The sequence below is a fragment of the Phalangium opilio genome, unplaced genomic scaffold (assembly GCF_054372755.1).
Source record: "Phalangium opilio isolate 3A_F unplaced genomic scaffold, DU_Popi_V2 ptg000041l_1, whole genome shotgun sequence".
Taxonomy (NCBI): Eukaryota; Metazoa; Arthropoda; class Arachnida; order Opiliones; family Phalangiidae; genus Phalangium; species Phalangium opilio.
Window position 1 is genome coordinate 9,733,637 of NW_028324165.1, and position 24,958 is coordinate 9,758,594.

Here is a 24,958-nt window from a genome sequence, read left to right on the forward strand (position 1 = left end):
AAATAATTTAGATTAAAATTATGTGATCAAGTTATTTTAAATATTTATTTGGTGATAGCGAAAATAAATTTATATTTGTAGTTAATTATTTTTCATTATAATTTATTTAACGATAAATGCTAGATTACGGAAATTAATTGCTATTAATAGTTTGTTTTTTAATTACTACTTTCTACTATAAATAAATTTAATTATCTTGCAAGTTATAAACCAATTTAGATAATTCAATACTAATTTTATTTACTTAGGTTTTACCATTATACAAAGACAGAAATATTGATTTTTTATGAAAATACTATTTGATAATTTTTTGTTAATTAATTTCTACTAATTTTAATTACTAATTAATGCTATATTGCGACATTGAATTTGTTCAGTGTGCACTTTTAATATGGGGTTGTTTTATTGTTTCATCATCATTATTACTAAAGGGTTTTTCCAGCAAGTTATAGCCTTAGAAACAACTCTGCAAAGTATAAAAGATAAAAGTTAATTGGTTTAATTATAATTAATTAATTTTATGAAAATACGTACTGAATATTTAGATTGTTCTCTCAAAGCTCCAAATTTATTCTTGATCTGTAAATTAAGCATCGTTAGAGGTACAGCGGTACTGGAACTCGTAAGGTCAAAGGTTAATAGAGAGTTTAAGAAATTGACCGAGCTAGAATTAAGACATTTCAAGTTTATCGTTTCTAATTTAAGTTGGACTTAAGCCATTAAAATTTTGTTTAAACTTAATGAAATTAAAGCGGAGAACATGACGTGTACGCTAGCTTCTTAAACTTTCTAATGTGTTTAAATAGTAATATTTAACTCACCCCATCCATAGCACTGCATGCCTTTAATGTAATGTAATTTAATTTCAGTTTAAATGAATTAAAATTAACTTATTAAAAATCAAAGGTTTAATTAACTTACGGTTTCAACGTTTTTATCGGTCTGAAAATAATTTGAAATTAGTTACTAGTATTTTCAAGCATTTTTCTATGAACCATTTCGATGGTAAAAACGAGTTAGGCAACTCTTAGTAAAAACCCTACGGCGCAGACTCCAAAACCTATATGAAAGGCGTAGATGCGCCGTTCCCTTTTACTTCCATCGAAATGGTCTATCAAGTTTTCTGGAAACTTACGTTATATTTTGTGCAGGCTGCTTTCCTCGCTTCAGAAAGTGGTTGAACAGCCTTCAAATTAAAATTAATAAAAAACGTTACTGTTTTAAACTGCAATTAAATGTTCAAGGGCAGTTTTCAATTAAAGTGAATTTTATTAACAAGAAAGCAAGGCGTTACGCGATTGGTCGGAGGTGTCAATTCAAATTATCAATGAAATCTAATTTAACTAATTTGAATTTTAAAATCATTCGGAGATATAAAAATTCCTGGATGTTTCTTTCACCAAGAAGTTATATCTAGTTTATTATCGAGAAGGTATAAATTCGCTCCACATTTCCAGGCTCTTTATTTCCAGTCCAAACGTATAGTAGGTCCGGAGTTAATCCCCGCCTCTTAATTATACAACCAGCATCTCATTGGCTTTTGAAAACTCACGTCAGCGCGACGCGAGTGATGAAAATTAGTCATATTTTCCGACTGAGGAGAGTGTAGCGAAATAGCCCGGCCTCCCTTTACGTCCCCCCTTGTATTTTGAAAGGGGGACTGGGACTATGACCCGCGAATACTTAGGCATCTTATACCTTCTCCCTAATAAACTAGATATCATTTCTTGGTTTCACTATGCAGATTAGTCTTATAATTAGAAGAAGTTAAAATAAACAATAATTAACCCTATCAAGTTGAATTAAAGACTATAACTGCCACTGAACATAATATAATTAAAAAATAAAAAGTCTTACGGCTTTGCATTCAGTTGACATCGAATCGAATTTCTTTTGCAATCTGTCGTCTAAATGAGAAATTAAATTTAACAAACTATCAAATCTATTAATTTTAAATAACTTCTGAATTTTTGGAACTGTTACTTACCATTACAAAGTTTTCCCAAGTGTTCAGCGTTACAGACATGAGTCGCTTCACTACGAGCCACAAATGCTCCTATTAGAAATACAGCCAAAATCATTACTTTAATCATGGTTTAAGTTAGATGTGTTTAATTTCTAACAGAAATGGTAGTAATTTATGTTGTTGCAGAAATACGCATTTATATATACCCATTTTTCTATACAGAACACTCCAAGGTGTTGAAATCAAATCTATTATATTAATTTTCAATTATTTGCATAGTTTTCTATAAGTTTCTGATCAAATAGAACTCGATAAAAATATGAAAAACCTTCTTTAATTTAAAAAGAAAGAAAGTATCAAAATTTTATATCTTTTCATGAATAGACTTTCAATATTTTAATATTCGACAATGAAGTTTTATTTAGTTTTAGTTTCATATTTCTGTTATTGGTTTAATATATTTTAACAATTAAGCTAACATCAGAACATTTTAGTTTCATATTTCTTTTACTACTTTTATATATTGTAACAATTAATCTGATGCTGGAACATGTTTAAGTCATAAGAACATTGTGAGATTTGGCTGTATCACAACACGTTAATTTTCAGGAATTTCTACCTTATTAATATTCCCCTTGGATTTCCACGTGCATCGCCAACACATGGACAAGTAATTTTACTAACTATAAATGCTTAAATTCTAATGATTTGCTATGGAATGCATACAGGTCATAGGAATCATTGTGACCCCGCGGGTTTTGTGGGTACACCGGACTTGATAACTTACTACGCGTCACACCTCATAATTCTGGTCAACGTCTTTCTAACTGCGATTTCATTGCTTGGTAGCGCCGCTGGGACCAGCGGGAGCGCAAGGTGCAACAGGCAACTAGATATCTTATTGGTGTGGTAAAATTCGTCATACGTAAAGATTAGTCAAGCTCCTCCCATAAATCCCGCCTAGATGCGTTAAGAAAATGGTAAGCTGCTACACAATAATTCCTAGTAGCTGTATGTATTCCAAAGTTATTTGCACAGAAATACTCGGAAATAGGTACCTAAATGATCCTCGAGTGAATATATATTTTTAGAAAAATAAGATATTTAAACATCCTTCGAAAATTCCGAATAAAAATATGATGACGATGTATTTAATCAGCTTAGACTGAAATTACATTAGAAGACAATCGGTAATATCGTTGAAGTCGATTTTAATGCATTTTTCTCACGATATTAGTTGTATTGTTCAAATATTGAGTTAGGTTTTAAAATATATATATGAATATTTTTTACGTATAGCAATTTTTTCAAATGATAGAAATTTCATATTGATATAATGTTTCAGTGTCTTTTCTATTGAAAATTCCTGTTTTTCTATTGGAATTTTGGTACGCATTCCATGCCCCTCAGAAACTATAACTCGGATATAATAATGGGCTTTTATTTTTGTAAAGTTGAAATTATATATTTTCCATTTTATTAATGATATGTTTACGAAAAATTACCCAATTTATCAGATAGGTTTTTAATAAACATAATGTTAATAATAAGTGTGGTTGCATAAATTAAGGGGGATGTTGTTTGGTTGGGCAATTTTGAGTCGAAAATGTTTTATACTTCTATTGCCATTTTGTCGTCCGGGCCACTGTTTTCGAGTTAAGATTGGAATGTTTTAGGGATGACCCCCTTAAAGTTAACTAAAAATCTGAATAAAAATGCATAGAAATTACATTTTCAACTTGAAATCGCCCTTAATTGCTGACTAACCTTTTTCAAAAACACCCTGTAAAATATAGCCTTGTAAAATTATACTAAAATCCAGTCCTGTAATGGGTCAAATTTAATATTGAAAAAACAGGTTTAATTATCCCTTCTAAGGTTGTAAAATTAAATAGGAATTTTTTCATTTTAAATTTTAATCTAAAAGAAAGATTAGTTTATTTTATAAAGATCTATTTTCTTCTCAATGCGTATTCATGGCCCATAGCTTCTTCCCCTTTAAATAGTTTTACTCTAGAGACTAGATATAAAAACTTAATTGTTAGTTTAGGTTAATTCAATTTAATACGAATTTAAACTTAATTTATATTTTTATTTAAATTTTATTTCTGCTTAAATATAGTTACAAATATATGGGAGAAAAAAATTATTATTCTTTTGGGGAGAAGTCTACTCCATGAGCTTTCTTGTAGGCAACGCTAAGACAACGCTGTAAATACCAAAAAATTAATTATATTAATATTAATATTAATATTAATATTAATATTAATATTAATATTAATATTAATTTAACTTGGATCTAATTAATTATTAAACTTACGCAGATATCCTTTTTGGCTTCAGGAGTCATTTTCTTAATTTCTTCGGCGATATATACTTGTACCTGTAAAATATATTAAAATTAATTATTGTACCCTTATTATATAATTAGTTTAATTATTTAAAATTAATTTAACTAACAGCTTCAATGGCGGCGTTCATATCCGAGCCTTTTTTAGCCTATAATAAAAGTTTTAATATAATTTAAAAAAAAATTAAAAATATTTTATTTTAAATTACTTCGTAGTCATCGCAGATCTTTTTTCGGTGAGCGAGAACTCCCTCCATTTCCTAGGAAAAAAACCATTTAATTATTATTTAAGTTTATTTCAAATTATAACTAATTTATTAGTAAAAAAATAGGTACCTTAGCGCAAGTTTCATCAGTCTTCAAGGCTTCGATGGTCTTATCTGAAAATTACGAATAATTTCAGTATTTTACAAAATAATTAACATAAATTACAAATTCTGATAACTATTATTTTTTCGATTTTCTAATTATAATAAAAATTACTATTTTTAATGCCACTTAATTACTAATATTAATTAGCCGTGAGAGCTTGCGGATTTTTGCATTATTTAATCTCTTAGAGCTTGATTAAAATGGAACAATTTAATGAAGTTACACATTACAGCTACGTCTTACTCCATGGTATCATGAAAACCATATCAAAAAATAATAAAATAAATTGTATCTCATACCTCCTTTTTCGCCACAAATTTCAGACTCGATGAATTCCTGGTTAATAACGGGCATTTTCATGCCTTCGCAGCTTGCATGAGCGAAGAAAGCAAGGCATAAAGCTCCGAGCGACGCGATAACTAATTTTCCCAACATTATTTCAATTAATTAAACCGTAGAGATAGTTAGTAAAATACTAAGACACTGAAGTGAAAACGTTAGAACCATCGACTGGCTTATATACCAATGTAAGATCCTAAAATTACGTGCATGTAATTAATTAAGTTGAAAAAAATAAGGATATTCTTTACCATTAAGTATGGTAAACATTAGTTCAGCCGAGTCAAAGATGCACGCGAATGGAAGATCATTTAACTATTATGACAGGAGTAAATAAACAATGAGTAAGTAACTCTCAAAGGAGAGAGGGATGGAGTTGGTACCCCCATACCCATAACGTTGCAATGCCTCTGTACCCCACGGCACCGAAGTCCTCCCATCATCCTCAGTGGGTTCTACAGAACCGTAAAGGTTTTCCCCCTTTGTCTTAAAATTAGAAGCTAGTTCTAATGCAAATACAATGGCGCTGCTCTACAGCACCTAAGAAAAGGCCTCTTACGAAGGCTAGGGGCGTGCGTGAGTTACACTGGGAGAGTTATAATGCCCATCATCACACCAATCCATCTTACCTCATTTCTCCCTGGCATCCGTTGCTCTTTAAAAATCCCAGCATGCTTTTAATGGTTGGACATCAGTCAGTGTAGCCACCTCTTGGTGAAAATATTTAATTTTTTACGTTGCGAGATCACGTGATCATGTGGATAGATAGATGTTCTTGTCACTTTAACCAGATGTCTAAAACTTATGCCCAACCCAAAAAACCGGATACTATGGGTAAATTTTACGGCAGCCAAGCATGGAATGGGTCTCTTCCATTTTATCAAAATTTTGGTCGAATTCTTTTAAAATAATTCTTTATACTTCAAGTTATTAACTCATGCTTATATGGATCTCGTGTGAGTTAATAAAAAATAAGTTCGTTACTAATTTCTTTATAATCATTAAGAATTGAGAAGGGACGTTCATTGAACGAAATATTATCTTTTATTTGAACATCTTTTCAAATGAAATTCACGTAAACGGAATCGCTTTTTCTTATTTAAATATATCTGCATTTTATACTTTTCTTCCAGTTATATCATAAGTTCATAAAATATGTTAATTCCATAAGTTTCTCACTGGTAACTTAGAAACTGGAGCTTGTAATTTTGTAGTGATAGCCTAGGTAGGTCATAGATTCGAGGTAAAGCGACGTACGCCTGGTGCATGAGGCGCTGCTGTCAAAGGCCTAATTAGTAATGGAGACTAAATAGGAGCTAGATGGAACTTAAGTCCTGCAAAATTAATTAACTTAGTACTTCAATTCTCGCTTGTCGTTCTCGAACTGGTTATCTCGAGCTGTAAGTCTCAGGGCAGCATTGCAAAGTATAGGAAGTATCATACTTATGGAACATACTTTATAAGCTTATGGTTCTATTAAAGAACAGGAATACATATAGCTAATAGAAATCTTTGCGTAGCCATTTTCACTCAACGCATCGAGACGGATTTTATGGGTAGAACTAGACTAATCATTATGCATGACGAATTTTACCTTGCCATTAATTTATCTCGCTGCGCCTTACACCTAGCGTTGCTACAAACCAATGAAATCACAGTGTTAGAAAGACGCCATCAGAATTATAAGTCGTAACGGATAGTAAGTTCTCAATTAAGGCTGGCCCACAAAACCCTCTTAGAGAGAAAATGACTAAACAATTATTCCAAGTAGCTGTATGTATTCCTACTAGTACTATACAAACCAATATCCGCTTGTTACAAACTTCCTATTCCGGAAAATATAAAGACCACATGTTCTTTATGTTGTAAACTAATTAATAACCAGCATATAAGAACAATGGTTTAGAAGCGAAAATAACACTTTTTTTTATTTATTATATGAATTTATTACTTGTCACTTAGAAACGTATGTTGGGGTTATTAACATTGTTAATCTGTCCTAAATTAGGGTTAAAATTTTGAGTATAAATAAGGGTTGAATTGATACGAAAATCATCACAACCGCTTCAGAATTAGTTTGAAATCGAACTAAGCTAAAACTGAAATTTTTGTAATAAAGCTAAAATAATTTTGTAAAACTGAGTTAAGATGAATTCCCAAATCCAATTAGTTATTGTGGTTAGTTTGGGTTTAATTGCTATGGTAGCGTCCCAGTTAACCGGAGGGTCCAACAACGGAATGCCTGAATGTTCAGGCGAACAGGGCAAAAATGCCATAAAATCCTTCTGCGGTAAGTACAGCCAAACTTAATTTTAATGTTCTTTTAAGGTATCTTTATTTAAAGTTAAGTTGTAATTTTTCTAAATATATAGACCAAGGAGGATGTAGTTAATGGAGGACTTTTAAAATTTAATTCCATGGGCTAGAATTATTAAGCCAAGCTTCATTTTAAGTAACCAAATAGAGTTAGTTTTTTTTTAAATATAGACCAAGGAGGATGTAGGTAATGTAGGGGTTACTTAAATATAAATTTCAGGCTAGAATTGGGGAACCAAGTTATACATTATAATAATGTTCTTCGGCTATGTTTAATTAAAGTTAATTCTTGCAAAAAAAGTAACCAAATGAGGGAGATTTTATTTAATTTTTATTAATATATATAGAAAGGAGGATGTAGTTAATGGAGTTGTTTTTAAATATAAATTCCAGGCTAGAATTTTTTAGTTTTATTCGAAAAGGGATAACTCGGTCCCGAGGGGGTAGACGCTCATTATACACCTGAGTTCAAAAGAGTTCAGTTTTGACAATGCATTGAGTTCAAGACATATTGTACACTTGAGTTCTCAAGTGTCTCTACCCCCTCGCTCGGTCCAAGCACCAACCTTTATTTTAATGTTCTTCTAAGAAATGATAAATTATTACTCCATGGAAGTTTACTCCTTGCCTTTAAAACATCGAATAATTCTTATTTTATATGCTTTACCATGCCCCCTTTTAGACCAAATGAAAAACATACCAACGGATAAAATCCCCACAATTCCTATGGTTTCGCCACCAGACCAAATGAAAAAAATCCAAGATTGCATGTTACAAGAAGCTGCGGTAATATATTAACATTAATTATTTAAATTAATGTACAATAAATGTAATTATACAACACTACCCAATAGCAATCCTCGGGAACTTGTTTCCAAATGCCTGGTGGTCAGCAAATGACAGCTCAGCAATTGTGCAGCCCGGATAATGACGTAAATATTGACTAAAGCCCTAACCCTAAAATGGACCTTGGTCTTAAACGCGTATTTCATTATACAGAAAGCCGCCGATATGGGTTGTTGCTACCTCAAACAGTTTCAACCGGCTGGAGGCAGTTCTTCCACTCCTAATATGCCCGATCCGAGCAAATTTGTTCAGGTAAAAATTACTTAAACCATCTATCTCATAAATAGTCCCAGGAATGCATACAGTTTATAGGAATAATTGTGTACGTGCCATTTTCACTCAACGTATCTAGGTAGCTTTTTTGTGGTAAAAGTTAGCTTGACTAATCATAGTGTATGACGAATTTTACGTCGTGAAAAATTATTTATTTCGCTGCACGTTACACCTTGCGCCTTGGAACTCGCGTTGCTACCAACTGTAACATTTGAAATCAAAGTAATAAAGACGCCATCAGAATTATTAATAGGCGTCACACGTGTAGTAAGTTCTCAAGCCCGATATACCCACAAAACCCGAATTCATAGAAATTGACTTAGGAGATACGGGGGGCACAATGATTCCTATTAGCTGTATGCATTCCCCATATCGCAAAACAAAAATTGGTTATAATTATTATAAATTTCTATTTCATTCTTTAGCAATGCATTCAATCTAATTCTGGATTACCCAATATGGGTTAAAACGTTTCTCTTTAAATTTTTTTCACATATTTTGTTTATTCAATATGTAATATCATAATTTGTAATATCACTTTGAAGAAAATAAATAAAAGTCTATAAATATTTAAAAAAAAATCATTCAATATTTGTTAATAGGCATATTTTACCAGGAAAAATGATGCAGGTTTATTAAGTTCGGAAGGATCAGCTCCTAGAGGATTGGATCAGCGCTGAAATTTCCTTGAGCGTGATCAGTTGTGCCCGGGACAGTAATAGATACCCTACGAAAACAGTGAAGGTAAAATCATTGTTTCTCCCTTTAAACACCATCTTGCTCTTTTTATAATATACGTTCTCGAAGTTTTTGTAATTATTTCATTAGGTGTCATACTTCTTGTTGTTATTTTGCTTAAGATATTATCATAAGATCATAAGATATGTTCCATAAGTTTGTCACTGGTTACAAACTGGAGCTTGTCACGAAGTGAAAGAGTGAGGTCATAGATTCAAGGTAAAGCAACGCCAGGTGAGGCGCTGTCAAAGGTTTAGTACAGACTAAATACGAAGATGGATTGCAAAACAGCGTCGTTCTTGAACTAGCTCTCAGTGAGCTTTACGATGTATAGATAGCGTCATACTTATAGGATATATCTTATAAACCTATGATAGTATGTCCAGTGTTAATGTTGCTCAATTTTACCTGTCAGTTTGTTTGCCTGTCGTTAAGGTATCTTTCAAACTGTCACCGTCTATGAAACTATCATTTGGTACCGAAATGCCATACGAGTAAGTCAAGTGTAGTTGTAAATAAATCCGTAACGTTTGAAGGGAGAAGTGAGGTAAGGTGGAGTGGTAATAATGACGTGCGACCCGCGGCACTGGTCCGTGACTATCCCAGTGTACCGTGCGCGCACGCCCTACCCTTCAGAAGCCGATTGTTAAGTGATGCCGCGTAGCACCATTGTATTTGTATGAAAATTAATTTGTATTTTCAGGACAGAGGGGCATCATTAATGATTCCGTACTGTATGACCCTACCTAAACGCCACTTAGGATGCTGCAAGGACTTCGGTACCGTTCCGTAGGCGGTGTACAGAGGCATTGCAAGGACTTCGGTACCGTTCCGTAGGCGGTGTACAGAATCATTGCAACCTTATGGGTATGGGGTACCACTCCATCCCTCTCTCCTTCAAGGTTGAAGTGTCCATAAACGACTTTTCAGGTAATTTGACGCTTTTTGTGGGATATCAATTCTGTCTTTGAACATTCTCAGTACTTACTTGGGTTCTTGTTGAAGCGTCGGAATAGTAATTAATAGTGCAGTACGCCGGGTGGACAGGGAAGATTCGTCCTGTAGAAGTCAAGGTTCCTTCAGCCGCCGTTTGGTCCAAGTTTTTGGTCTATCTGTTTGGTTTCCCGAACACTCCGAGATCACCTAAACCCATCTTAAAAGAGTTTATAATATTCAAAGTATCCGTGTTGTCCATAAGTTACGTAACGACAAAATAAGTATGACACTTGATGCGAAAACGCTCGTGGAAGCGAACCCTGGTAGCCGAAACTTTCCCATTATAACAAACAATTAATGTTTAACGTGGTTAAATAGCAAAGGGAAATGTCACGTTTGTCGTTTTAACCATACTAAGGGTGGTGGAATTTTAACAAATATTTTGACTCACGTCGTCCATAAGGGTAATAATAACATTTGGTAGGGTTTCGTCTGGGCCATACTCTTAGAAAACGAGGACCTCGAGGGAAGAAGAGCCTAATAACAGACAAAATGAGAACACATTATTATAGTATAAATTACAGCTACACGTACGCTGTTTAGGATTCACCCTTTATTCCTTGTTTTTCGGAACCGCTCAAACATGAATTTTTCATCTGAGAAAATCTGATTATTTTGATTTAATTTTCAGAATCTGGATATAGGAGCAATCATGAACACACACCTATCCAGTCCGAAACGTTGTTATCCATACAAGAACCCCAATTTCCGGAAGCGTGGGAAAACTTTATACTCGAAGTTATATACTTCTAAACCGCTTTTGTTAATAACAGAAAATTTGTTCTTTCTTTTTCCAGGATCCGGACGCGACATTCATTCTTATTTCAATAAATAATTGTATCGTTTTAATTATTTATAAACCAAATGTAATATACTAATATTGAAATTTATGTATTATTATGTAGATTCTAAGCTGATTCCTTGACGGCGAAGAGAGAAATGGCGGAACGTCGGCGAAAGGCGTGATTCCTCGTTTCTAAATCCATGATCATCCGATTGGGAAGACCGGAGCTGGAACGATCTTGATCCCGCGGTGCCGAGAAGAGAAAGAACCGTAGTTTGTAGATCGTCTGATAAGGTCTGTTCTCACTTTCCGACGCCAGTGGCGCTGCGAATGAAGGAGTGCGCAAAAAGATGCGTCGTGACTCTAGCGTGAAATTACGAAATAAATTAAATAGCAATTTACATGCATACTTATACGTTAAGCCTAAATATATAAACAATGAATTAAATTACAATATAAGGATCACGTCATAGGTTACCTCACAATTACAGTAAGGATGACGTGATCTCTGACGTCACAATTACTGTAACGATGACTTGACCTGTGACGTCACAACTACGTAATGATCACGTGACCTGTGACGTCACAATTACGTAACGATCACGTGACCTGTGACGTCACAATTACGTAATGATCACGTCATAGGTTACCTCACAATTACAGTAAGGATGACGTGATCTCTGACGTCACAATTACTGTAACGATGACGTGACCTGTGACGTCACAACTACGTAATGATCACGTGACCTGTGACGTCACAATTACTGTAACTATGACGTGACCTGTGACGTCACAATTACGTAATGATCACGTGACCTGTGACGTCACAATTACGTAATGATCACGTGACCTGTGGCGTCACAATTACGTAACGATCACGTGACCTGTGACCTCAGAATTACGTAACGATCACGTGACCTGTGACGTCATAATTACGTAATGATGACGTCATATGTCACGTGAGTTCTACGTCAAAGGTCACGTGACCATCACGTGAGTGCGACGTCAAAGGTCACGTGACCATCACGTGAGTGTGACGTCACAATTACGAAATGATCACGTGACGATCGTCTGACAGTTTGAAATACAGAAGTCCATAATCCCGGAGTTGGTTAATGTTAGCCGCTTAATGACTATGGCCTTTTGCTAATTTTCTTATCTAATGAATTAAGTAGCTATTTCATGTTTCAATATATGTCAGTGAATCGGTAACTTGTAACGCATTGGGCCCATTAGTTAATAAAAATTTTGTTAGTTTTGCGTTGTTTTATTTCTACTCCATTCTGTTGAGAAAGCACTTTAAATAATTATAATATAGTGGGTCTAATTCAGAGGATCACGCATTTGACCCCTTTACTAAACCACAGCTACTGACATTAATTAGTAAGCTTATAATTAAAAATGATTCTATCATCCATGTTTATGAATATTAACGCAAATGTTTATTTTGAAACATAATACACAAATTTCAATATTATTATATTACATTTGGTTTATAAGTAATTAAAACGATACAATTATTTATTGAAAAAAGAATGAATGTCGCGTCCGGATCCTGCAAAAGAAAGAACAAATTTTCTGTTATTAACAAATTGTAAGCGGTTTAGAAGTATATAACTTAATCGAGTACAAAGTTTTCCCACTCTTCCGGAAATTGGGGTTCTTGTATGGGTAACAACGTTTCGGGCTGGAAACTGAAGTATAAGCGTGAAAATAAAATCAAAATAATCAGCTTTTCTCTTATGAAAAATTCATGTTTGAGCGGTTCCGAAAAACAAGGAATAAAGGGTGAATCCTAAACAGCGTACGTGTAGTTGTAATTTATATAATAATGTGTTCTCATTTTGTCTGTTATTAGGCTCTTCTTCCCTCGAGGTCCTCGCTTTCTAAGAGTATGGCTCAGAAACCCTACCGAATGTTATTATTACCCTTATGGACGACGTGACTCAAAATATTTGTTAAAATTCCACCACCCTTAGTATGGTTAAAACGACAAACGTGACATTTCCCTTTGCTATTTAACCACGTTAAACATTAATTGTTTGTTATAATAGGAAAGTTTCGGCTACCACGAGCGTTTTCGCATTAAGTGTCATACTTATTTACATACGACAACATCTATAATTTGAATATTATAAACTCTTTTAAGATGGGTTTAGGGGATCTCGGATTGGTCTGGGAACCAAACAGAGCGACGAAAAACTTGGACCAAACGGCGGCTAAGGAACCTTGCCTTCTACAGGACGAATCTTCCCTGTCCACCCGGCGTACTGCACTATTAATTACTATTCCGACGCTTCAACAAGAACCCAAGTAAGTACTGAGAATGTTCAAAGACAGAATTGATATCCCACAAAAAGCGTCAAATTACCTGAAAAGTCGTTTATGGACACTTCAACCTTGAAGGAGAGAGGGATGGAGTGGTACCCCATACCCATAAGGTTGCAATGCCTCTGTACACCGCCTACGGAACGGTACCGAAGTCCTTTCAGCATCCTCATTGGCGTTTAGATTGGGTACGGAATCGTTAAGGATGCCCCCTCTGTCCTAAAAATAGAGGGATAGTTACGGACCGGTGCTGTAGCCTGGCCGCCCATCATCATTACCACTCCACTTTTCCTCATTTCTTCCTGCTTCATCTTCTAAAAGAACAAGCTTCCAATGGGACTCCATTTTTCCTGTATTGGATCCCTGATGGATCACACGGTTCAACCTACGCATCCAAGACGTTCTTTGGCAATATACGACATGGAAAGACTATTTCGTGTCCCATTTCCATAAATGACCCATTCTTTTCAGAGGCGGAGTTGGAATACAGTGTTTGAGTGATTATAAAAACGTTAAAGTGTTCAAAATAGATCAAAACACTTCCGTTCTTTTCACATCCAACAACGGACCATCTCTGGTTTCGAACACTGAAGGTAAATTGAAAGGAATTAAATTCAACTCACCCTTGAAGCGACATCGGAAACCAAGGGTGCATTAGGTCTATTAATCTATAACCCCAAAATGATGGAAGCATGCAATGGACCATTCCTGTGTGGTAAACAAACATCATTCGAGGTAGGTTTTAGAGAGCCCACAATTCCCTGGTTGCCTGGACACATAAAACCAAGAACGGTAAACAAATGAATTATTTTTATTACAATTTATACATTTTCCTTCAATCATAAGCTTATGCTTCAATTAATATTAATATATATTGCCATTAATTATAAGTTTAATTGACAACCTTCAAATGGCCTAAAAAAACGTTAACAAGATATATTCCGCGTAAATACACGTTAACAACATCTATTCACGTATAGATTGAATATTCCCTCATTAATTGTTCCAGATAAACAAGTGTTCCTGTAATCAATAAATAAACAAACAATGGTCAACAAAACAAGTGTGAACTAAATAATAATAATATAAACAATCCATTATAAAATAAATCAACGACAACAACAAAAACAGCTGTAAACTAATAATAAAAAAAAGCTATGAAACCTAAAAATAATATACCAATCAGTTACTAACTAAAGTTAAAGGAAAGGGTTCTGTAGACTAAATTTTAATTGAATATGCATGTAATTAGTTTTTGGGTTTTAATAAGCGTAATAATTATCAACGGTACAATTCCCAGTTACCAACAACTCAATGACTATAATAATGAGTTAAACTGTAGCGAAAAAGCCAAAGAAATGGGTATCAAGTTAACTAAAAACTTTTGCGGCATTTATTGTAAGTTAATTTCCACTAATTATTATCTTCAATTAATTTTTATTTAATTTTTAATAGCTAAATTGCCTAAAGGAAGCGTAGCTCAAAATCGTTTTGTTAATTGCGTAGATGAACAATCAAATGTAAGGATTAAACATCGAGAGGTATTTAAAAAAAGCTAAGCCTAATTATATTAATTTTAAGGCTTATGGTTACGGAAAAAGCTGCATTTCACAAAACAGTACATTTCATAAAGTTGTAAAGAAGCTATGTTATGGCACAAAAGACGAGGTAAGCGGTAAGCCTGTATCATCATTTTTCACGATTTAAGTTTCGCGCGCGCTATGATTTGAGCTTATGTTCAGCCTGATATTAATAGTGATACTCAAAGCAGACGACAATGTTAAAATAAAAAATAGGTATGCGTCCAACCAAGGCTTAGCAAATTTTAACAGTAAACAGTATGAGTATGATTGTAATTTAATGTTTTTTATAATTAATAATTTAAAAAAAGTTTACAAAACATTGCCAACTTATAAGGTATAGTAGGTGAATCTGATTTTTATCGCTGTTTATGTCAAACTATTGCTTATTATGAATTTATAATCACATGAATTTGTAAACAAACGAGGAAGTTATTATGATGCAACCAAAATACCGATATAAAAACTTACAATTGATAAAAAATTCCATAAATAAAGGCATTTGTGGTCCAAAAGAAACATTTAATACCTTTGGAATTATAGTGAAAGAAAAAACTGTACGTACTTTAAGTAGATTTAAGGAAATTATCATCCGAGATAGATCAAGTTTGGAAGCAAAGGTTACGCTCAAATTAACTGATAAAACATACCCTGTATGGTCTATTGGAGACATAATACGCGTACATAGATGTTACGCTAAGTTGTACAACAACAAACTTGAACTCATTGTCCCCAGACCTGAAAATGTTGTTATTTACCCAAGGGCAAACATAGACAACCCGAGAAGTGTAGCGAACAACCCAACTTTTGAACCATCAAACAAACTTATTGTCAGTGCCTTACTACGTGTTGACATAACGTCTAATGTCAAAAATTCTCCAGAATACAGTACCCTTTCAAACTTAAAACCAAATGGAAATGACATAGAAGTTATTTGCCAACTGATTGGCTTTCAAGTTTTAAATGACCATAAAGGTTGTTTCGCCTTCGTCTGGGACGGAACAAAATGTCAAATTGACAACTTAAAACTTTACTTACCTATGGAATTTGACAATCCCGAAAATAAACACAAACGCGACGAAGCGTTATTCAAACGGGCGCGAAATTTGGTTCATCATTTGTTTATCTTTGATAATGTCGCCTCGGTAATATCAAATCTCGAACCAGGCGTGTTTTTACATATGACTGGTGTACGAATATCTCTCCTGAAAAGAACTCACGAACTTTACATAACCTGTAAAGGATTAGTTAAGGCTTTGACCGGAAACAACCTTGATTGCATCGCCTTAAGGAATCGTTTGGCAAAAGTTCCCGAACCGACGTCGGACAATGAAGAAAACGCGAGTAATTGTGAGAGACAACTTGAAGATCAACCTGGTCCAAGTGGAGTACAACTCACACCATCCACAAAGAAAAATTGTAAAGCTGTTCAGACCGAAAATCCAGCGACAATCTTAACAAATACGGGTTTAAAGTTCGATAAATCGACGCAAATTACCATAAATGACCACCTAAACCAAGAACCAGTAAACGCGTCTCCAAGTACTAGTCCTAAAAGATTATTATCGAGAAACGAAACGGAACAAACAATTCTAGATCAAGCTAAACAGAAAAGGATTCAGGATCATTTGGAGGAAGACATAGTCTTTGAACATTTAACAGAAGAAGAAGAAGAAGAAGACGTTGTCTTATCGAACACCAATGAAGAAATTCCGTTACTGTCCCACGACGTCACTAAAGACACGTCATTAAACAACAACGATTACTCCAAAATCAAATGGACGTCCGAGAATACTGCAGACGACGAAGAAAAGGACGTCAACTTCATATTCAATTCCGCGGCATCAGAAAGTGAAAACCAATCAGAGCCACCTTTTGACAATACTTGGTTACGCAGTGATGGTCCTATCATAACTCAAGTTCGATCGCTAGTTCCCGAATTCAAAGTCCCGCGTGTTCCGAAACAAAATAACAAAAGATCAATAGCGAACGCCTTCTTTAAACCTTGCAGTATTATCATGGAGAGACTTCCCAATCAGATATTTCAAGTCTATAGCCAGACTAGTGACTCAAATACTTCTGAAGGTAACAGTACATCACCTGAACGTACCTCTTCGGACGATATGTCAGAAGCTGGCTCAATTACGTCCGACACTTCCACAGACGTTCCAAATAAACCGAGACAAGCATTATCTAAACGTAGTAGCGCTAATAACAAGAAGGCGGAGAGAAGTACAAACGCGACGGAAGTCAGGGAACCGGAAGCAATCGCCAGTACGAGCAATAACAGACCTCAAACACATACCCGTAGAAAACGTCGCGACGAATTGTACTCACTTAGAAACGAGTCTGCGCAGAATTTTGGTAAAAACCCGCACCTAATGCGCAGTACAGTTAGACGAAAGCAATTCGCCAATAGCTTAGGCGGAATGTATCGACCAATAAAATTGAGCGGGGAAGAGTCGAGTAGTTCCAGTTTTGACGGCGAACCTCTCAGAAAACGATCAAAGACCTCCAATAAGGCCATGACGTGTTCGTCAAAGACCTCCAATAAGCCTTCGACGTGTTCGTCAAAGACCTCCAATAAGCCTTCTACGTGTTCGTCAAAGACCTCCAATAAGCCTTCGACGTGTTCGTCAAAGACCTCCAATAAGCCTTCGACGTGTTCGTCAAAGACCTCCAATAAGCCTTCGACGTGTTCGTCAAAGACCTCCAATAAGCCTTTGACGAGTTCATCAAAGACCTCCGATAAGCCTTCGACGAGTTCACCGAACAAGCCAAAGGCAACCATATCCCCATTGAACAGAAATAGTTCAAATAGTAGTACTGGTATTGAACTTGTCGAAAATGAACCAGTATTGACAGATACTAATAAATCACCCGAAGTACATGTAATATCATCAAGTTCTTCGTGTGAAATCTCATGGTCCAGCGTTCCCAAGAAGAAGGAATGGAGTGTCTGGACTAAAAAGCCATCGGACCTTAGTATCTTTTCACAGTTCAGTCTCTTAAGTGAGGCGACTGAGGCTGTTACTGCCATTAGGGATGAAGAGAATGACATTGTGTCATTACCAGAATCTTTGTCTGAGCCAATTGTTGATGTTGATTCTAACCAGGAACCATTAGCGTCCACGGCACACGGAAACGATAATACGGAGCCAAGGCCTGCAATGGTTTCTGACCAAAACAAAGATTCTGCAGAAACGCAAAATGATGCTAGAGAGGTGACGGAATTGCCTTCGAAGATCGCGCAAGGCGTCAAATCTTTTAATCCAAGCCTAATTGATCGTTCGTTGACTATCTCTAAACCATGAATACCACAAAGTGATAACAAAGCCTTCGTTAAAGACTTGAGCATCGTTGAAAACAAAATCTAGTGTTGTCTAAGAACTTACCAACGTTACCATCGGATTACCAATTACTGAAAATAAATTACATTTAAAATTATCACGCCAAATTTTGCATTATATCATCTTTGTTATATTTTTTTATTTAAATTAAAATTCTAAAGTGTATTTGTGTTATTTTTCATTTAATGTATCAAGATTAAAACTAAATTTTAACCATGTTGACTTACTTCTTTTTGTGAGACTTTTGACAATTTAAATGGTAAGACTCACCGCGGTTGACGTGGTTCAATATTTCGGAAGGAGACAGTTCAGCTACATATGTAGTTTTGGGCGGGCTGGGAACAATTACTTAATACTTAAATTAATTATAGAACTTAGTTGTAAGTACATTATCTCCGATTCTCCGAAACACAGGATAATATAAAAGAGGGCATCGTTTATAAGATATGTTCCATAGGTATGACACTTTCAATACTTAGTAATGCTAGAGATAAGTGAGAGCTATAGTTCGAGAACGACAAGTGAGAGCTATAGTTCGAGAACGACAAGTGAGAGCTATAGTTCGAGAACGACAAGTGAGAGCTATAGTTCGAGAACGACAAGTGAGAGCTATAGTTCGAGAACGACAAGTGAGAGCTATAGTTCGAGAACGACAAGTGAGAGCTATAGTTCGAGAACGACAAGTGAGAGCTATAGTTCGAGAACGACAAGTGAGAGCTATAGTTCGAGAACGACAAGTGAGAGCTATAGTTCGAGAACGACAAGTGAGAGCTATAGTTCGAGAACGACAAGTGAGAGCTATAGTTCGAGAACGACAAGTGAGAGCTATAGTTCGAGAACGACAAGTGAGAGCTATAGTTCGAGAACGACAAGTGAGAGCTATAGTTCGAGAACGACAAGTGAGAGCTATAGTTCGAGAACGACAAGTGAGAGCTATAGTTCGAGAACGACAAGTGAGCGCTATAGTTCGAGAACGACAAGCTAGATAGCGTATATCTCGTCTCCCTCGCTGCGAAATCTTTTAAAATTTAAACTAATTAATCTAATTAAAAACATCCAGTAATTAAAGTGAATTTTATAAAATTTCATACATTGGTACAGGAAACTAAGAACGCCGTTTGTTGTTTCGGACTCAAAGTTGTTGACGATGGAACCTACGATTATACAAATCAAATGATAAGAGTAAATAAATGTTTACAAGAACAAATAAGTGATTAGAGATTAATTTTATTTTGAAATTTGTTTTTCAGGGTTGCACGAGAGATATGTTCATCGAATCCAAATCAATTAAACAATAGCTGATATGACAATATACGTAAACTAATTTGAAATAAAGTTTAAGCATGGCGTGAATTTTCTTCTGCATTATTGTGCCCCGAATTTGATGAATTCACTTAATTTTTAAATAAGACTTAATTATAATTGAGGCGCAATAATAAAAATTAAATTTCCTGATTATTTTAATGGGGAAACTCACTAAATACTTAACATTATCTTATAATTAAAGCTACAAAAGTTAACACCAACTAAACCCTCAAACTCAAATTACCCAAAACATAAATTAAATATACCCAACGTGAAACAAATATCCTAATTAATTAACATAAAAATCATGAATTTTGCATATTGACGTACAGGTCACGTAGATATAATTGATCAATATATCGACTGTTACATAACCTTACTACATCTATCAATATTAAACCAACTAAAAGTCAACCCAACACTCGCAACCACTAAATCTAACAAACCTACTTAACAAACCAACAAGATGACGTAAAAACACATTCTGCGCAATCTCATAATCCATAACCAAAAGTATATAGATATAAAAACCAAAAGTACACTACATTAACAATTCTCTGCCTTTAGCTGTAGACGACATGCAAACTGAGAAGCAAACTAAACGTCAATTCCCCTCTAACAATAATTAAGTCTAAGATTTAAAAGAACAAACCGGTTATTAACCAACAACTTTAAACCAAGATGGCGTTAGAAAACCTTGTCCGCAATACCTTTGGCACCCCAATCAATAATACCAGACCCCTTGGCTAGCAATACACGAAGTTGTACCGAAGAGCGTCGCTAGCTACTTAGCCCTTGACTGGTAGGACAGTAGATAGCAGAGTGAGCGGGCCTAAGAGACCATCCAGAGAGCCAGAGTGTGGAACACACCAAGCAAGCAAGATGCATCTAGGCAGAGGTCCTCTAGGGAGAAAGACATCGTAGGGTTGCTCGCTACGGAGAGATTAACGCTTTCTCGACGGAGGACGGAGGACAGGTACGCAACGTTTCGCTCATGATTTAGATAATCATTCGCTAAGACAGGCTCTGCTAATAATCATATATCACTAGCTAGGAGGGTTTCAGTTTCAGTTTCTATTCCAGCAGGACTACGCTGGGTAACGGGAGGTGGTTTAACTGATCATCACTGCACACCCGGACCACCGGGCACCGGACTGAACAACGGAGACTAGAGCTAAACACAGGTAAGAGAGATTATCGAAATACCAATATATTGAGCTTTAATTACAGATTAGCGAGAGTGCTTTTCGAGATTAGGGTTTATCCTCGTTAAGGTTAATGGGATCAAGGGCTACTTAATTTGTCCGTGCCTAAAATGAACGAACCAAATATTGTCATAGTAGACAGTGTGCATGCACTAAATGGGCTAGGGAAATTTGATCCCCATGTTTCTTAACTTTAACTACGCATGCCGTTATCTTAAGGTCTACAAGGTCTGTTGTAGAAAGAGGTTGAATTGTGCACGTCACAAACGACTGGCGACACTTGTCCGCGCACTATCTCTATTAAAAGATGAAGAAATTGATGACTGAGGTTTTTCTTATCTCTCCGTATGTGGGCGGGTACATAAGAAAGCTTAGGTCACGATACAAGCTCCGCCCATATCTATAAGTATTATCGCCTCACAATAAGTATTCCACGTATCACCTCTATCGTTTTCTTCGTCGGTTTTACCAGAAGGGGATAATAGAAGAAGGGTGACACTGTATGCTCTTAATACTTTAGTTATGTAACATGATTCTTCCCAGGCAAGGGAGCCCCTTTTGTTTGCTTTCCTTCTCATCAAACTTCAGATGGGCATCGCACCCCGTGCTAGGGTGAATTCTATAACTGTTTGGTTTTAATTAAATCCTCAGAAATCAATCAACCCACAAACCTTGATTGTCTTGACGTGGGACAAAAACGCACAGCGCATGCATGCGCCTTGGTTGGCAAATAGTTTAGCAGCGCTAATAGAGTACTGATGAGGGGGAACTATTTACATGGCGTATGTGATTCGGTTTAGTAACCTTGCTATAATAAATGTTAATTCTGATGTTGGGAAGAATCATGTTACAATTACCTAAGCCGCTTTGTGGTGGTACACTTCTCAAGAAGAGAAGTATTATATACTTCTGTTATATAGTTTAAGTATCCCTTTGAAGCAAGGGTTGGGGAAAAGCGAGATGTCCTTTCAAACTGAAAATTAATCGCTGCGTCCCAAGTCATCTGGCTAAGAGTTTTGGGCCCAAATGGAAAGGGGGAATTTCTGATAATAACCCGCGCTCTTCGAATATTGTTTTAAATGTCAGTTTAGTTTAAATTGATTATATTTATACGGGTATCGAGTTTGTAATGCGGTGTTTAGAGGATTTTAAAGATCGTAGTTAATCTAAAGGCCCGTTCACACAGTTATATATAACGCCAGATTCACGTGACTCATGAGCAAAGAAAATAATATTTTATGGCTAGCTTAAAAAACCGAATTACACTTAATCAGGTTTGCACAACTATTTTCGTCTACTACCACGTAACACCCGGTACCTCACTTTCTTTAATCTACATTTGCCTCTGGTAGTTAAGAGATTATTTTCGGTTTTTAATTGTAATATATAGATTTGACTAAAAGGTCTACGGAAAATTCTTACCCCCCCCCCCAATCTCTCAACTTAAACTTTAGTGCAGTGTTGTCAGGCCTTCTGTGACTCAAGTTGATCAAATACCGAGTCAAACTGAACTCATAGCCTTTCCCATCGCAATTGACTCATCAACACGCACCTTATTTGCATATTTTCAGAAACCAAGGCCATAACTTCCACAAAACATTAAGATTAACACCATGACGAAATTACACTTAACAAGCCTTCCCAAAGTTCACGCTCGATTTTGGAATCAGCCATCAAAATGGCAGCTGATTTTGACCCTAGTTTGTGCAGCTTCCGTCCTAACCATTTACGTCGCTAGCTACGTTACTAAAGACGTTCCACGTAACCTATTCGACACCTTTCAAATACGAAGTCCGTGGAGTTCACTCGTCAACTACACCACCCATAATTTAAATCTAATTTTAAAACTAAACTATCTAACAGGTACATTTTTCACTACGTCACAACGTTTAGTACAACCAGCTGAACCAGTGACGGAACTAACACCGGAAATGGTAACAGTACAATCTTACGAGAAAAGTTGGCAACGGAAAGATACCGTTTTATCAGACACAGAGTCTGATAGGCCAATGATACATAGATCGCGTTTAAGAAATCTTTTGCAAAGTGTAAGGATTACATAAGTTTATAAGATATGTTACATGATAAGTATGACATTACCTATACTTCGTAATGCTTCGAAGAGACTTATTGGGAGCAAGTTTGAGAACGACAAGCGAGAATTGATTAACTACACTCCGTTAATTTTGTAGAACTTCCAGTCACCAGGCGTCGCTTTACCCTGAATCTATGACTACGTCACTTCAATATTACAAGCTCACACTAACCACTGACAAATTTAACTTGCGGAACATATCTTATAAACTTATGATCTTATATTCCTTTTTTAGTAGTTTAACTTAATTAACTTTATTTAAATTAATACAGATTGAAGAGAAAATGACTCACACAGGTCAGAAGAAGGTGGTCATTCGAGGTCAAAACTCGGTCATTTCCAGGGACCTTCCAGTTTACGAAGACGCATTTAAGAAACTTGGCTTCGTTTTATTAAATCCTACTGAAAAATAATGCGAAACTGAATAAATTATAACGTGTATGCTAGTAATAAACACTATTCCTAATGTAATATTTGTAAATAAAACAGTAAAATTTGTTATTTTGCGTATTGACTTCGTAAAGAAACCCAAGGCTTAATGAATTCAATTAAAAAAAATTAATTATTTAATTAAAGCAGGCTTAGTTATTAGTTAATTAAATTTATAAAAAATCTTATTTAATAAAAGTAGGCCTAATTAATTAATTTATAAAGTCTACTTACAAGCATAATCCAGCACTATTTTAACACTAAAACTTAATTTAAATGCGTCCGGATGAAAATCACGACTTAGAAAGACAATAGCAGACGATATTTTCATAACTCATTGACCACGTGCCCACGCCCCCCCCCCGGATACTGGAAACCCACCAATGACCTTGACGGAAATCGTAGGGTTACTAATGAGTTGCTGGTTAGTTCACTTCAGTTCAGATTCTACGCTTTTTCTGAGACGGGTTGAGAATGAGTGCGGAGTAAATAAAATGACCCAGTTCAAAACGGGAGGGATTTTTTTTTTTAAAAAAAATACCTTGCAGAAATAAATTTGAAACCTAATGTTTCCAGTTCACGGCATAATAAAGAAGGTTTAGAAAGTGTACGTGGGTGGATTGGGACAGGGGGGGGGGAAGGAGTCTCGTGATAGACGACTATGTAGGCTAATAAGGACAAAGCAGAAAACGGCCGAACCGAGGCCCGCGCTCTGCACTCGATTTGATTAATAATAAATGCACCACGCATCCATCGCAGATTAGGTCCGAGAGCCAAAACTGGCCAGCTAAGATTAGCGCCGTTTAAAACCATTAATATTCGAGATATCAGCCCTCTTTTAACCCCAAGGTACAAAGGCGAAACTCGCGTGTTTGACCAATATAACAAAAATTTCCCCCTCAACGTTTTAATCTCGGGGGAGTTTTGAAAATCTGCCCCAATTTTAAGTTACCAGAAACACTTCTACACCTCAAAAGGCATACACATTTTTAAAATTATAGAACCATTTAATGGAATTATTACTCGTTTTGAAGGATTAAGCTTAGATTTGAGTCTCCCATTACCCTGCTCGGACTTAACGGGAGAAGTAGGCTTAACGGATCTATCCTAAGCCTAATTCAGAAAATAGACCTTCCTATGATACTTTCCGGAGCTAAACTTTATAATCATGCAGACTTAACTAAGTCGCTAAACATAATGAAAAATTTAGGATTAATAATGCACCCAGCCACTTATACTCGATGTATGTGCCGAGGCTTAATGCGCAATTTTTAACTGACAAATATGGATCAAAATGAAGCGTCGTCTCCTTCATAGTCGAAAATATTGAAACGTGTCGACTCTGAAGCAGGCGATGCACCATTTTGACCCAGATGGATTAGACTTAACTAGACATATTGATGAGCTAAGCCTAATTATTCAATATACTTTCCATGAGATAAGCCTAATGCAAAATTAGGCTTAACTAAACATATTTGCTCTTAAGCCTAATACAGAAAGACTGGTTATTCAAGTGAGAAGCTGAACTGGAAAATTACGCCAAACTTTTGAGATCATTTCAGTAAAATATGCTGAAATTTCTCCCTCCAATTCTGTAGGATTTCCTATTGCTTATTGGCATATACAATGCTACGCTATCTCCACGCGATAACATAATAAAGGGACATACAATACTTCTGATATTCC

At 35.6% G+C, this 24,958-nt stretch overlaps 3 protein-coding genes and 2 long non-coding RNA genes across 8 annotated transcripts in view; 3 read left to right on the forward strand and 2 right to left on the reverse strand.

The window, feature by feature from the left end:
* Window positions 1–249: 249 nt before the first annotated feature.
* On the reverse strand, window positions 250–2,083 carry LOC149679834 (uncharacterized). Its single transcript, XR_016365943.1, has 7 exons — window positions 1,988–2,083; window positions 1,858–1,907; window positions 1,136–1,186; window positions 922–942; window positions 822–842; window positions 535–579; window positions 250–466 (listed from the first exon to the last, which is right to left on the reverse strand). It is a non-coding gene; the product is annotated as an uncharacterized LOC149679834 (long non-coding RNA).
* A 5,944-nt stretch (window positions 2,084–8,027) lies between these two features.
* Window positions 8,028–9,998, forward strand: LOC149679835 (uncharacterized). Its single transcript, XM_089835772.1, has 4 exons — window positions 8,028–8,129; window positions 8,198–8,275; window positions 8,343–8,441; window positions 8,888–9,998. Exons 1-4 carry the CDS (start codon window positions 8,031–8,033, stop codon window positions 8,927–8,929), a joined length of 318 nt encoding a protein of 105 aa, XP_089691898.1. The 5' UTR covers window positions 8,028–8,030; the 3' UTR covers window positions 8,930–9,998.
* Window positions 9,999–10,003: 5 nt separating this feature from the next.
* LOC149679836 (uncharacterized) lies at window positions 10,004–11,094 on the forward strand. Its single transcript, XR_016365944.1, has 3 exons — window positions 10,004–10,130; window positions 10,828–10,912; window positions 10,994–11,094. It is a non-coding gene; the product is annotated as an uncharacterized LOC149679836 (long non-coding RNA).
* A 7,984-nt stretch (window positions 11,095–19,078) lies between these two features.
* The window catches only part of LOC149679837 (cadherin-like and PC-esterase domain-containing protein 1), a 121,864-nt gene continuing 115,984 nt past the window's right edge, over window positions 19,079–24,958 (reverse strand). Inside the window, exons 21-23 of one of the 2 annotated variants that reach the window (XR_016365900.1) lie at window positions 23,137–23,245; window positions 19,330–19,392; window positions 19,079–19,256 (exon numbers count right to left, since the gene is read on the reverse strand). The gene's annotated coding sequence lies outside the window, so the exon portion shown is untranslated. Of the gene's footprint in view, window positions 19,257–19,329; window positions 19,393–20,512; window positions 20,718–23,136; window positions 23,246–24,958 lie in introns of those variants that run through there. The other variant, XR_016365901.1, reaches the window with a different exon arrangement.
* LOC149679838 (uncharacterized) lies at window positions 20,394–23,353 on the forward strand. 3 transcript variants are annotated; one of them, XM_089835654.1, is made up of 5 exons: window positions 20,394–20,519; window positions 20,627–20,727; window positions 22,320–22,539; window positions 22,612–22,796; window positions 23,116–23,353. In XM_089835654.1, the coding sequence occupies exons 3-5, from the start codon at window positions 22,362–22,364 to the stop codon at window positions 23,254–23,256; spliced, it is 504 nt and encodes a 167-aa protein (XP_089691780.1). In that variant the 5' UTR covers window positions 20,394–20,519; window positions 20,627–20,727; window positions 22,320–22,361; the 3' UTR covers window positions 23,257–23,353. The 3 variants fall into 3 exon arrangements, with proteins under 3 accessions (XP_089691780.1, XP_089691782.1, XP_089691781.1); XM_089835656.1 differs by having other exon boundaries at window positions 22,612–22,682; XM_089835655.1 differs by having other exon boundaries at window positions 20,411–20,519; window positions 20,630–20,727.

Coding starts and splice junctions, on each gene's coding strand:
- LOC149679835 (XM_089835772.1), top strand. CDS start 8,031: ATGAAAAACATACCAACGGATAAAATCCCCACAATTCCTATGGTTTCG. Junction 8,130..8,197: donor GCATGTTACAAGAAGCTGCG/GTAATATATTAA, acceptor ACTACCCAATAG/CAATCCTCGGGAACTTGTTT. Junction 8,442..8,887: donor ATCCGAGCAAATTTGTTCAG/GTAAAAATTACT, acceptor TTCATTCTTTAG/CAATGCATTCAATCTAATTC.
- LOC149679838 (XM_089835654.1), top strand. CDS start 22,362: ATGACGAAATTACACTTAACAAGCCTTCCCAAAGTTCACGCTCGATTT. Junction 22,540..22,611: donor CGACACCTTTCAAATACGAA/GTCCGTGGAGTT, acceptor ACTATCTAACAG/GTACATTTTTCACTACGTCA. Junction 22,797..23,115: donor TAAGAAATCTTTTGCAAAGT/GTAAGGATTACA, acceptor AAATTAATACAG/ATTGAAGAGAAAATGACTCA.